The 15188-nt window shown below is 39.4% G+C and overlaps 1 protein-coding gene across 1 annotated transcript in view; it reads right to left on the reverse strand.

The window, feature by feature from the left end:
• Nucleotides 1-1637: 1637 nt before the first annotated feature.
• Nucleotides 1638-15188, reverse strand: part of WDR18 (WD repeat domain 18) — an 82805-nt gene continuing 69254 nt past the window's right edge. The window contains exons 7-10 of the mRNA XM_075338068.1: nt 14266-14390; nt 14003-14169; nt 9194-9262; nt 1638-3681 (exon numbers count right to left, since the gene is read on the reverse strand). Of these exons, the coding sequence (XP_075194183.1) occupies nt 3556-3681; nt 9194-9262; nt 14003-14169; nt 14266-14390 (487 nt within the window). The 3' untranslated portion in view covers nt 1638-3555. The remainder of the gene's footprint in view (nt 3682-9193; nt 9263-14002; nt 14170-14265; nt 14391-15188) is intronic.

Below are 15188 nucleotides of genomic sequence, written 5' to 3' on the forward strand. Positions count from 1 at the left end.
TCTCCCAGTCTGTCTGTCTCTATATTTTTGCCTGTCTGTCTCTTTCCCTGGGTCTTTTCCGGTCTGTCTCTTTGTCTGTCTCTCTCTTTCTCTGTCTGTCTGTTCCTCTCCCTGTCTGTCTCTTTCCCTGGTTGCATTGTGACACGCCAACATTCCATTCAAGGGCGTGGCTGCCCACTTGACACGCCAATATTCTTCTGAAGTTCTGGCTGCATTGTGGCTCCCAGCTCAATATACCTTAATGGAGGCAGGTTTTTTTGGCAAATAACTGTAAAGAGCGCGTACCCGGCATTGCCTGGGATAGTAACGGTCTCTCTCCCAGTCTCTGTCTCTTTCCCTGTCTTTTTGTCTGTGTGTCTTTGTCTGTGTGTGCCTGTCTCTATCTTTCCCTGTCTGTCTCTCTTTTTGTCTGTCTCTGTCTGTCTTTCCCTTTCCCTGGCTGCATCGTGACACGTCAAGATTCCATTCAAGGACATGGCTGAACATTGTGAAATGCCAACATTCTTCTGAAGTTCTGGCTGCATTGTGGCTCCCAGCTCCATTGATTTTAAAAGAGGCTTTTTTTGGTGAATAAAGCGCGGGATCAAAATTTTCCCTAAAAACACGTTACGAGTCAAATGGGGTGTCTGTGCAAAATTTCGTGATTGTACATGCCACTGTGCGTATGAGCTTCATATATTAGATTTTGGTAATTGTAATTGACACGAAATCAGAATAAACCTTTCCTCTTTTAGGTCAGATAGGGAGAAGATGCATATGTGTCTTTATAGTGAATAGAAACTTCTGGTTTCAACTGTATCAGGGAGTCGGAACTGAAATCGGGGAAATTGAGCTAGAGTTGGAGGTTTGGCTTACTGACTCCACAGCCCTGGTTCATGTAGTATTCATCTTTTTACAACTGTATGATATCAGCTAACATTGATGGGCAGGGAAGTTTCACATTTCTATCATACACCTACTGCTCTTATTGATGGATAGTTCAGAGGGACTTTATATAGTATCCTAGAAGGAAGAATAAATTGGTCTCATGATGTAAGAAACCAGATACCTTCAGTACAACATATTAAGCTGTGCTGCTATGATTTCCCAAGTGCTCGCAAAACAAATCTATGCCATTGGAACTCCAAATATTTAGTGTATTTTGCACACACTTTACTTTTTAAATGTTACCTTGCCTGTGACGTCTCAATATTACTTAGTGTATATTCTGTTTTTCAAATTTTTTTTAGTATTCCTTTGTTTGCAATTGTGTCTTCTTTTTGGGATCATCATTTTGTGTTTTAGATTTGGATTGTGTTGGATTTCTTGGCATTAGTCTTCATCAAGACGCAATATCTAAATTGGATCTCGTCACGGCTGAAGAAAATACAGTTCTACAGCATTTACAATTACATTTGACACCACACAATCTCAGATTTCAGTGACATGACAGCCACAGCAAGGAGAGAAAATGAGGACATTTTTGTGTGGTTTAAAATACAAAAGTTGATTTATTGTATCGTGGCTCTTTTATAGGTATAGCAGAAAGTCCAGGTTGTGTAGCTTTTTTATTGCGCTGTAGTTTTTGTAAAACTGATGTAACTAGGATTCACAGTGATGCAACCCAATAAAACAAAGTTAATTTAGTATTACCACAATTCACTTTTAAATAGTTTATTAGACAAAAACAATTCATATTTTACAGTACATTTTTTGCATTTCATATTGTACCTAGCCATGTACTACTGTATGTAGAAAAGATCATGGACAGGGAGTTTTAAAAAAAAAACAAAAAAAAACTAGTCCTTTATGGAAGTATGCCACTTACTTTTAGGCACACTGTGCAACATTCTTTGGACATGTACTTTGATATGGTTTTGATTGTGCCAAATTGTATAGTTGCACGATTGTATTTCTATTACATATATTTCTGCCAAAATGGTAACTGATCTTAGAGGAAAATACCGTATTTTTCAGTTTATAAGACGAACTGGAATTTAAGATACATCCCAAATTCAGAGCAAAAAAGGGGTGAAAGAAGAAGAAAAAAAAAAAAGGTGGTCCATCTTATAATCCAGTGGTATCTTACCGGAGGGGGCGGCAGAGATGGTGGAGCGGGGGTCACAGGAAGCAGGGGTATGCCAGATGCTGTCGGCTGTGCTGGTGCAGCTGTGGGCAGTGAGGGCTTCAAAGAAATGGCTCCCAGAATCAGAGCATGCTCAGCTTGAGTAATTAGCTCAATGGCAAGCCCAGATCTCATCTCCGCGGGTGCCATTTTCCTTAAGTCCACTGCTGGGGAGATCAATGGCCTGGAGGCGGCGGCGCATGCGCAGATGAGATCTTGAGCCGAAAGCTCCATCTGCGCACACGCTGACTCTGGGCGCCATCATTTAAAGTCCTCACCGCCTGCCCTGCAGCATCAGCCCAGCCTCCGCAGCCCTCACACAGTCACCGCAGTACCAACAGCAGCAAACCCCATACACCCGCCGCAGCACCAGGCCAGCCTCCGTAACCCCTGCACAGCCGCCACAGCATTCCCCCGGCCTCCTTCAATCCCTCTCCACCACCCTTGGTAAGCTACATTCAGATTAGAAGACGCACCCCTCACTTCTCTCAAATTTTTGTGAGGAAAAGTGTGTCTTATAATCTGAAAAATACTAAAAGTATAGGTCTGTGTGACCATGTGTCCACTTATTCAATCATTTTTATATCAGGCAGTGAAACTAATCAGTGATTATGTTAAGGAGAAACATATTGTATTCTCACAACTAACTCCATTCACCAACTCCATTCTTAACTCCATTCACTAACCACATAGTTTTAAACTATGCATGAGACTGGCCTGCCATCTTCACATTTACATTAGAAATTTTATAATGATCCGGCATAGCAGCAGTAGGACATAATTCAGGAATAGATCCATGGACAAACAAAATATGAAAAACCCCATCGGATATAGAGTGAGAGGTTGTTCAGATTTGCATTATTTTATTTTGTAGGAGGCCCCTACCAAATCCTCCATTGTTTTAGTAAATGATCCAGCAACTGATTGCTTTTTTCAATTTATTCCATGTGGCATTAGAAAATTTTCTGTTCCTTTTGACAGTTTCAGTTGGACATTTTCTTTTTCAAGTTTGAACAATGAGGTGGGACTGAACTAAATGCTACATTATAAAAACCACTAACACAATAGCCCTTTACCTCAGTGCCAATCTGCATTTGTGGTAGAAATTTAAAAAGCGGTACCACACAGGAATACTGTGAACATCGGTACCATAAGGAAAATTCATCGTTATGTTCGCAAAATACTTAAATTGACAAAAATGCAAAAAACACAGATCCCAAAATACACAACTAAAAAATATGAATTGAAGTCACTAGGTAAGGGCTTGTGCTATCATATAAAAAGAAAGAAGATACTGTGTGTTGTTCATAGAAAAGTCTACAGTCTATACTACAATACTCCTAGAAGGCGAGGGGGGGGGGGGGGGTAATAAAAAAACTAAATTCATGAAAATAGAATGGTTACACATAAGGAAATAATGACTAAGGTTTAGTACAACAAACTAAAACATATCAGGTTTTTGTAATGATGTTTGCCGAGAAGTCGAATAGATCTTTGTTTATCTTCCGCACCATATTGAGCTCATCCTCAAGTTCTGATGTTCGGGAGCGAAGCTGTTCTACAATGCCAGAAAGGTTCTGGGTATAAAAAACAGAAGGAGAATTACAGTACATACATTTAACTACACAAAGGGAATGTGTCATCAGAAAATAACCTATCGTTAAAATCAGATTCTATTTTAAATCTTAGTTATAAAAAATTACAGTGGATATAAAATGGTCTACAAACCCTTAATAAATGCCAGGTTGTTGTCATGAAAAATTAACCAAAAAAAACAAACCAAGAATATTTTCAAAACTGTTCACACTTTTATCACCCATAAGCTGTACAAATCAATTGAAAAATAAACTGAAATATTTTAAGTTGCAAAAAGAGATAACTAAAATAATATGACTGCACATATATGCATCACCCCGGGTGATTTTCCATTTTTCATTCCCTTTCATTCGAGAGCCGTAAATTTTTTATTTCTCGATCAATCTTTCCATATGAGGGCTTTTTTTTTGTGGGACGAGTTGTACTTTTGAATGAAACTATTAGTTTTACCATATAGTGTACTGGACAAATGGGAAAAAAATTCTAAGTGTGGCGAAATTGCAAAAAAAGTGCAATTGCACGATTGGTTTAGGTGTTTTATTCACTATATGGTAAAACTGTGGAATGTCTCAGGTTGGTACTAGTTTGTAGATACCAAACATGTATAGGTTTACATTTATCTAAGGGGTTAAAAAAATTCAGAAGCTTGTTCAAAAAAAGAATAGCGTTTTCTGCGCCATTTTCTGAGACCCGTAGTATTCTCATTTTTTGTGACCTAGGGCTCAGTGATGGCTTATTTTTTGAGTCTTGAGCTGGCATTTTTAATTATTCAATATTTGTGCGGATGCCACATTTTGATTGCTTGTTATTACATTTTTTAAAAATTTTGCGGCAACCATAAAAAAAACTTAATTTTGGTGTTTGGAATTTTTTTTCTTGTCACACCGTCTACCGACCAGATTAATTAATGTTATATTTTAATAGATGTGGCATTTCTGAATGCGGCGATACCAAATATGTCTATATTTTTTTTTTTACTTATTTTCAATGGGGCGACTTGAACTTATTTTTATTTGTTTATATTTTTACATTTTTTTTTATTTAATTTTACTAGTCCACCTAGGGGCGCCTTTATGGATCAGCAGTCTGATTGCTGATAAGAGCTATGCAACTCTGACCAACAGAAATAAATCAACAGAGATGTAGCGTTCCTGTCAGTGACGGCGTTCTGTCAGCGGGCACAAAAAATACGTCATCATAGTGACAGGTGTCATCCCATGATCCTGAGCTACCATGGCAACTGTCGGCTCCCCATGGTCACATCATGCGTTCTCTGCCGCGTCCATTTAAATCAAGCTGGTACATTTTGACAGTGTGATGTAAGTGGCAAGCAGGAGCGGATGGGTTGCAGAGCCACCTGTGCCTGTTAGTCCCACATCTGCTGTTCAAAATCAGTAGACACGAACAAAGATTATCGCAACATGACCGATGACATACCAGTGTTGTCAAATTCAAAGGGCACTACAATAAAGTATTAGTCTATCAGCAGTGCACATCTAGAATTCGCAATCTTCATCCATTCTTTCTTGCAAAAGCACTTCAAATGTGTCAGATTACAAGGGCATCTTCTGTGTACACTCCGACAGACGTTCTGTCGCTTATCCATGTTACGTAAATAAAAGCTTATAACCTGACTTTAAATTCATCCATTGGTTTTATAAATTATTCTTTTGAAAGCTGAAACCCTCCCAAATTTGGTTTAGTGAAAATAAAGTTGCTGCAAAGATGAAATATTGATTATTTAATGAACACAGAAAGGTCAGAATTTGGCAAGACAAAAGCACCCCAGACCTTCAGTTGAACTGCAACTTGACCTCTGACAACATGCCAAAAATCTACCCTGCGACCAAAGCCTTGATTATCAAGAGGCTGAAGACCAGATCCACTGCAGAAGTGGCTGGCACCTTTAATGTGTCTCAGCGTCAAGTACAAAGAAAAAAAGATTTGAAGAGAATGGAGATGTTTTTGACAAGCCCAGGTCCGGCACACCCTGCAAGACAACTGCTCAGGAGGAATGTTTGTTGGTTAGAAAATCCAAAGCCAGTCCCTCTTCCACTGCAGCAGAGCTCCAACAGGCCTGGTCACCTCAAGTCCCTGTGTCAACTAAAACAGTTAGTAGGATTCTGTCTCGAAATGGCCTCCGTGGTCAAATCAGTGCCCAGAAGCCAGCACTAAACAAAAGGCAATTTAAAAATGTGTGGCAATTGCCAAGTCCCACAGCCTGCTAAACAGATGGACGCTGGAAAAGTGGCAGAAGGTGGATTTCTCTGATGAATCTTCAGTTGAATTACACCACAGCCGCCGCAAATACTGCAGGAGACCTACTGGAGCCCGTATGGATCCAAAATACACCCAGAAAACAGTTAAGTTTGGTGGTGGAAAGATCATGATCTGGGGTTACATTCAGTATGGGGGTGTGCAAAACATTTGCAAGGTGGAAGGCAATATCGAGAGCCTAAAATATCAAGAAGTATTAGCTACCTCTTACATTCCAAATCATAAAAGGGGTCAAATTCTGCAGCAGGATGGTGCTCTATCTCATAAATCTTTCTCTACAACAAAGTTCCTCCTAGCAAAGATCAAGGTGCCCAAGGACTGGCCAGCCCAGTCACCAGACATGAACATAATTGAACATGTTTGGGATAGGATGAAAAAGGAAGCTTGGAAGACAAAACCAAACAATCTAGATGAACTCTGGGAGGCATGTAAGACTGCATTATTTGCTATTCCTGATGACTTCATCAATAAATTGTATGAATCATTGTTGAACCGCATGGATGCAGTCCTTCAAGCTCATGGAAGTCAAACAAAATATTAAATATGGCTCTAGTAGCACCACAACTTCATTCACCAATGTTATGCAACATACTGTATCTTTGTATTAGAAGTTAATTATTTGTTTGAATTTCACATTACTTTCTGTGAGCGACAAAACTTTTGTCTTGCCAAAATCTGACCTTTCTGTGTTCATTACATGATCAATATTTCAGCTTTCCAGCAACTTTATTTTCATAACCTAAACCAAATGTGGGAGGGTTTCAGCTTTCAAAAGAGTAATTTATGAAACCAATGGATGAATTTTAAGTCAGGTTATAAGCTTTTATTTACATAACATGGATAAGCGACAAAACTGTCAGGGAGTGTACAGCCTTTTTAGGGTCAACCCAAAGAATGTCAACTGGATTCAGGTCAAAGCTTTGGCTGGGTTATTTCAAAAAATAATTTATTTGGAGGTATACTGAGGGTCATTGTCATGCTGAACGGTGAAATTCCTTTTCATTTTCAAGTTGGGCAAGTTTGCAAGAAAATTTTCATGCCTATTCTACTGATATTTTCAACTGTTGAAAATCCCCTCCAACTTGTCTAAAGCCCAATTGCAGCTGCCAAAAAAAAGCTCAAAATCATTATGCTGCCTAAAGCTCCACTGTGGGCATGGGCAGTGTTGGCTTTGCACTAGACATACCTTTTGGAATTCTGACCAAAAAGATAAGCCTTGGTCTCAGACTAGAATGTTTTTTTCCCACACACACTTAGCAGATTTCATGTAGGACTTGGCAAAAAATAGCTGGGCTTGCATATTTTTTTGTAAGTAAAGGATTCAGTTGCCACTCTACCCCACAGGCTAAATATATGAAGAATACAGGATACTGAAGTCACACGCACACAACCAATATTGTCCGGAAATTCCTGCAGCTCCTATAATATGCTGTAGGTCTCTTTGCAACCTCAAGAACTTTTTGAGGGATGTCAAACTCTAGGTAATGTATGCAAAGAGAACCAAAGCAAATGTGGTTTCAAACCTGCAGTGAAATAAAGTAGCCAAATGCTTTGAAGTGGATGTCAGAAGATGGTTTACTCTACGCCTTTCAGAATGCTCTACACGTCTTCCTCAGGAAAGCCACTGAGTTTCCTGAGGAAGTAGTAAGGAATAATCCGAAAGGCGTAGAATAAACCACCTTCTGTCATCCACTTCAAAATATTTGGTTACTTGATTTCATTTCAGCAGCGCAGTTTCAATACCATATTTGCATCGGTTCCCTCTGCATGTATCTAGTCTATGGCTTGATGCAACTGCAGCAGCTGATCCTAGGATTTTGTCATGGTTGTGTGAGACATATCTGCACCAGGTGAGAAACTTCCCTGTATTGCATCCACTGTACATTCACAGACACGACCCTATTTTACACTTTTTTATCCACAAGTTGTTATAAGTGTAATGTCACTGACTTGTGCCAAATTTAAGCTAATTCTTGATGACAGTCTTCATAGTGTGCCATGGCATATTTAATGCCTTGGAAAAAAGTTTGGTTTCCTTCTAATGACTGATCGACATTGCTGAAAATTCTTTACCGTGTTACAAACCATTTACAAACTATGGCTTTTGCAGTAAAATGCAACAAAGAAAATGTCAGGGAAATCCCACTAGAACTAGAAGGTTGAACTAGATAGGGTGACAAAAGACCTAGGTCTATGTAACAGCTAAAGGTTAGTATGGGGCTAAATCAGAATCACTTCAAATGATATCAGCTGTGCACTGACTACTATTTAACATGAGCTTTAATGTGATTGGCTAAACACAACCATATCCATAATTATTACATGTTCACAATTATTAACTGCTTTACGGCCTACGACATACCCATACATCACGATTGGGAAGGGGTTCCCGATCTATGACATACGGGTATGTAATAGTGATCACGCGGGGCACAGGAGTGATCGCCACCGGTAGCTCGGAGTAAGTTCTAACAGAGTTCCGGCTGTCACAGAAAGGGACAGACCCCGCATCACCTCTGACTGTTCAGTGATTGCAGCATTTAGGGGCTGGGAGAGGAAGTGTGCTCCCTCTCCCACACAATTGAGACCTCCACAACGTCATTACGGGGGCCCGATCATTGCCATGTGAGGCCGTCATGACTGACCACAGGGTCATCCAGCTATGAGAAGCGTCTTACATCATGCCAAGGGCAGGGTCTCCGATGCTTGTGTCCGTGCAGCATGAGTAGACGTTATTTGTACCATTTTTTAATGGGCACAGCTTATGTGGGTTAAAAAATTAAAATTGTGATCTTGCAATTTACACACTGACCAGTTGGGCTTTTTTCAGGCTCCTACTTCCTGTCCTTTAAGGAAGAATTTCAATAAGGCTTCATATTGGCAGGGGCAGCATTACAACGACAGGTAACCCCTATATACACAGCTCATAACACAGGATCCACCAATCACAAGTGATGTCAAAGATGATCCTGGTCCTCCCCTCCCTTCACAATGAGCATTATACAGGCTCCTTAGATGCTTCAATCCACATGACAGGTGATAGTCAGAGTCTGTTCATTGTGGCTATGTACATATGTTGGTTCCCAAAACAACAGAAAGTCTTAAAAATAGAAAATCATGCCATTTTCACACTGGACACTGGGACTTTTCTTTTTAATATAAATTGTGATATAGAAGAAAAATGTAGAAGAAAAACAATAAATATCTATAACTTACCTTGCCCTCCGTTTCACCTATCAAAAGATGCACCTGTTCTGCACGTTGCAGGTAAGTGTCCTCCGAGCCCTACAATGGGATAAAAACAAACCACAACACTAAAATAAAAGCTTTGTGAATTGTAGAAAGATCAGCAACATGTGGCCAGTGTTACAACAAAGTCCCCTCAACTCTCCGTGCGACTGAGTTTAATAAAACTTGTTTTATTCAAATATGAGACAAACCTACTTTTTACCTTTATCCCCGGGCACTAAAACACCCTTCTGACCGGGCCATTTTTTACGATTCTGACCAGTGTCACTTTGACAGGTTATAACTCTGGAACGCTTCTGACATTGTTTATTCGTAATATATTGTTCTTCATGATAGTGGTAAATGTAGGCCAATATTTGTGTTTGTGAAAATTTCGGAAATTTGAACATTGCTAAATTTTTTCCAAAACACTGAAATGTTATGCCCATAAATTCAAGAGTTATGTCACACAAAATAGTTACTAAATTACATTTCCCACTTGTCTACTTTACATCAGCACAATTTTTGAAACAATTTCTTTTTTGTTAGGAAGTTAGAAGGGTTCAAAGTTCATCAGTAATTTCTCATTTTTCCATCAAAATTTACAAAACCATTCTTTTAGAGACATCACATCACATTTGAAGTGACCGAGAGGCCTAGGTGACAGAAAATACCAATAACAGTGACACCTTTATAAAAACTGTACCCCGCACACGGCTCAAAACCAGGGCTATGGAGTCGGAGTCGGAGTCGTGGAGTCGGAGTCGGAGCTCATTTTGGTGGAGTCGGAGTCGGAGTCGGTATAAAATGCACCGACTCCGACTCCTAAAATATATAATAAATTGGGGACAGGAGTGCAATGCAGAATGTGCTGAATATTTTACTAAATAATAACATTTAGTATAATGCTTATATTTAAGTGAAAAATTTATTGTAGTACAATGTGAACATCAGACATTTAATTGTTTTTATGATACAATAATCAAGATATTTGGATAGAACATAAAATATTTATTGGAATACAACTTTAGAACACAAAAAACTAATAAATTGTAAATATGTAAAATATATATATATATATATATATATATATATATATATATATATATATATATATATATATATATATATATATATATATATATATATACATACATACAGTGTATATACACACACAAGATATATATGTAATCTACTGTATATTACATAGTGTATTACATATTTACAATTTATTACAGTTTTTTGTGTTCTAAAGTTGTATTCCAATAAATATATTTTATGTTCTATCCAAATATCTTGATTATTGTATCATAAAAATTATTAAATGTCTGATGTTCACATACACATATTCATGTACTACAATAAATTTTTCACCTAACTATAAGCAATATATGTAGGAGCCGGAGTCGGAGCCGGAGTCGGAGTCGGAGCCGGAGTCGGAGTCGGTGCAAGAGAATTTGAGGAGTCGGAGTCAGAGTCGGAGTCGAAGGTTTGGCTTACCGACTCCACAGCCCTGCTCAAAACCACAGTTTATTAACCATTTAGGTGCTTCACAGGAACCAAAGCAATGTGCAAGGAAAAAAATCAACATGTTACTTTTTTTTTTCCCCACAAAAATGTTGCTTTAGCCAAAATATTTTGCAGTTTCACGAGAAATTGCACAACAAATTTTATGGTGCATTTTTTTCCAGAGTACGCAGATACCTCATATGTGGTGGAAATCAACTTCCTGCGTGCACAGCAGGGCTTGGAAATGAAGGAGCACCATATAGCTAAAAAATTGGCTGAAATCATGATGTGCCTAAACAGGGAAGCTCCCACACAAGTGACCCTATTTTGGAAACTAGACCCTTCAAGGAATTTATCTAGTTGGTTTGTGAGCACCTGGAACCCCTGGGGGCTTCACAGAATTTTATAACAATGAGCTGTGGAAACAAAAAAATACATTTTTAACCACAAAAATCTTGCATTAATGCCAAATTTTTCAAATTCACTAGGGCAACAGGAGATAACGAACCATACAATTTGTTGTGCAATTTCTCCTGAGTAAGACAATACCCCATTTGTGGTATAAATCTACGTTTGCTGCACAGTACAAAATGAAGAAGGGATGGAGCGCCATATTGGAGTGCAGATTTAGTTGGAATGGTGTGGGTGGCAGGTCACATTGCTGCTGAGGTACCAGAACAGCAGAAACCCCCCAAAAGTCACCCCATTTTACAAACGGCACTGCTCAATGAATTCATCCAGTACTACAGTGAGCATATTGACACTATAGGTGTGTCACAAAATTTGATACTATTATAGGCGATGAACAAAAAATAAATTACATTTTTACCACTAAAATGTTGTTTTAACTCCAGATTTCCAATTTTCACAAACTGAATAGGAAAAAAAAAGTCCATATGTGTTACACAATTTCTCCTGAATGTAGCAATACCCCACATGTGACAATACAGTACTATTTGGCTGCACCACAGGACTCGGGAAGGAGCGCCATTTGACAATTTGGAGCACAGATTTTCCTAGAATGGTTTGTGGACTCCATTTGTAGAGCCCCTAAGTGCCAGAATAGAAGAAATCCCCCTCAAGTGAGCAGATTTTGGAAATTACGCCCCTCTGGGAATTCATCTACGGGTGTAGGGATTATTTAGTCTCTGGAAAACCCCTTCACAAAGTACATTTAAGTGGGCTTTCATCACTACAGCACTGGCAAACATGTGGACGCTACTGTGGTTTAGGCACAATGTAGTGGTTCAGAAGAGAGGGGGGTGTCATTTGGATTGGGAGCGCAGATTTTGCTGGATTTCTTTTTTGAGAGGGGGATCCATAGTATTTTTTGAGAGCTGTTGTGCTACCAGAAATGTGTAAGCTCCCTATATTTCCGTTAATGATGGACCTAAGTGGGGACTTGTGTTTTTGTGGGTTGAGTTGAACGCTATTTGGTGACAATTTTAGCACAGAACATTTTGGATCAGTTCACATTTATCTTCTGCTTTATGCTGAGCTCTTACATCCTGGCTTGCATCTACATCTCCAAAATACGTGATTAAGGTGAAACCCACAACGGATCTATTCACTGATGAGGCAGCAGACTGTTTTCCCTGCTGAAAACATTCGTGTCTCTGTAGCATAAATTGACATGCTGAGGCTCAGCAAGCCACGCCACAAGTCAGTTTATGCTGCGGAGAAAAAAAGCACAGTGGGCATGGGATTTCTATAAATCCATCCACTGTGCTTGTAACGCACAACGCAGCCGTTTAGACGAGGCGAAAAGATGCTGCGTGCAATATGCTGCTATTCCTGATCGTGGGCACGCACCCTTACACGTAATATGGTTGCAAGTGCTCAGCGCAGAATATATAGGAACAGCAATCTTTTAAAGACAGAATTAAGTCAAAAGCAGTTGAAGAATTGGCTTTATTTTTTATGCCGTTCAACTTGCGGTATATTAGCGATTAGGTGGCTTTATTCCTCTGGTCAGAACAATTACAGCATTACCAGGTTTATATTGTTTTTTTAGCAATTATCACTAAAAAACGCTTTTTACAAAATAAAGGTTTCTTGCATGACAGGATTTTGCATGCAAGTTTTTTTTATTTTTCTGCCGACAGTCAAATGAGGGCTTGTTTTTTGCGGGTTGAGTTGGGTGTTTTTTTAGTACCATCTTTAGTCATAATTTTTGATCACTTTCTATTTCACTTTTTGTGACGCAGAATCAAGAAGAAAAGCAGCTCAGAAATAGTTTATTTTTTTTTTATGTCGTTCACTGTGCCGTAAAAATTATACGATAACTTTATTCTTCAGGTCGGTACAATTACAGCGATACCATATTTATACAGTTGGGTTTTTTTGCTGCTTCTACACCATAAAAACAATTTTATAGGAAAAAAAAAAAAAGTTTTGCATTGTTGCATTCTGAGAGCTATAACTATGTTTTGGCTGACAGAACTGTACAGTGGCTTGCTTTTTGCGGGACAAGATGACATTTTCAGTGCTACCATTTTTATTTATATGAGTTTTTGATCGGTTTTATTCCACTTTTTTGTCAGTTGTATGTTGAAAAGACATGGTTTTTGCTACGTTTTATTCATTATTTTTTACCGTGTTCACTGAAGGGGTTAACTAGTGTCGATTTATAGCTCGGTTATTACGGATGCGGCAATACCAAGTGTATTTTTTTTTTTTTACACAAATATTACTATTGGAATATTTTTATTTTTTTGTTATTTTCTGATTTTTTTTTAAATACTTTTACTTTTTTAAAAAAGAAAAACTTTAAAAACTTTTTCACTAAGTCCCTTTATGGGACAGCACCCCACAGTGCTCTGATCGCAGCTGCAATGTTCTGTAATGTAAGAGTGTGACCACGCAGCACGAATGATCACAAATGCTCTGTACAGGCTCAGAGGAGTCAGGTGGCCCAGAAGTCGTCATAACAACCTCGGGACACCATGACAACAATCAGGCCCTTCTGATTACATCGCGGGGGTCCGGATGACAGGGGAGAGGTAATGTGATCTCTCTCTCTCTCTCAATCCCTTAAGTGTTGTGATAGGTATTGATCACGGTAATTAAACTGTTAAGCAGCCAGGGACGGCCCAGGCACCGTCCCTGGCTGTGAGGGCAGAGGCTCAGCTGTCAGGTAAGCCGAGTCACCAACCGCGATCGCGAGTGCACAGCCCCCTGTGTCCCCGCCATTTTTGGGACACATGGGTATGTCTCTGGTCGTTAAGTACGTAAAAATAGGATGTACCCGTATAGCCTGCAGACATGAAGGGGTTAAATAAAACTCACTTGTCGCTGTTTCCCAAGACGCAATATGATGCCATCGCTCTCTGGACCCTCGCAACCTTCAGCACCCTGAAAATGTTTATTAAAGCGAGGCAGTGGAAAGCTAGGTTTACTGTCTGCTCTTAGCATGTTTCCTGGTGCGGGAATGATGAATGCATTGGTTACCGGACCTAGGAAGATGGGTGAAAATGCAAGCAAAACGTCACCTTATTGTATTTATACAGAGATATTACTGTGTGAGGAAAAAATAAAAAAATAAAAAGTACCTCTATGGTTTACAGTACGAAGGCACTGCTTGCTTGGGATGTCCCAAACGCAGACGGTTTCATCATGGGAACCAGAGACCAGCATACTTCCATCTAATGATACGGAAAGACATGTCACCTGGTCTCTAAAAAGGAAGGAAGAAAAAAAGTTAATATCAACTTACCTAATATCTTCAGAGGTTTAAAAGTAAATCTATCATCAGATTTCACAAAAACAGCATAATTATTAAATAGATCTTAGACCTGGCGAGGCTATTGAACTCTGAAAATTCATGTCATAAAATATTACAAGGTCCACTACTTGGACAACCTCTTCTGATTCACCATGTTTTCCCCCGTAAAATAACACACTTGCTGGCGGCGCTGTTTCATTGGTGCTGCCAGTTGGTCTCTCGGGGCTCACGTGAGGTGGTTACATCAAAAGAGCCGTGCACCCAATCAGCTGCGGCTTTGCTCTCCCCACTTTCAGACTAATTGAACTTCAAGAGGAAGTCAGAGCTGGGGCTAGTTGCTTAGTTCCTACTCATGCTTGATATTTCTGAAGGTGGGGAGAGGGAAGGCAGCGGCTGATTGGGCGTAGGACTTGAATGATGTAAAAATGTGACACGAGTAGTGTTGAGCGAGTAGTTAACTATTCGTACTCGCTATGCTGTTAGCGAGTACTGTCCACTACTCACATATTCGCTACTCGCATGAAAAGTACGGCTTTCGGGTTACTCGCTACTTAGCAAGTATTTCCAATTGACTTACATTGCGCCCACTACTTGTAACGAATATGTGAGTAGTGGACAATACTTGCTAACAGCATAGCGAGTACGAATAATTAACTATCCGCTCAACACTAGCCGTGAGCCAAAAGAGCAAGTGCCAACACTTCTGGAACAGCACTGGCACAGGAGGTAAAACTAACTACAGTGGAACCT

This window comes from Anomaloglossus baeobatrachus, chromosome 1 (genome assembly GCF_048569485.1).
Source record: "Anomaloglossus baeobatrachus isolate aAnoBae1 chromosome 1, aAnoBae1.hap1, whole genome shotgun sequence".
Taxonomy (NCBI): Eukaryota; Metazoa; Chordata; class Amphibia; order Anura; family Aromobatidae; genus Anomaloglossus; species Anomaloglossus baeobatrachus.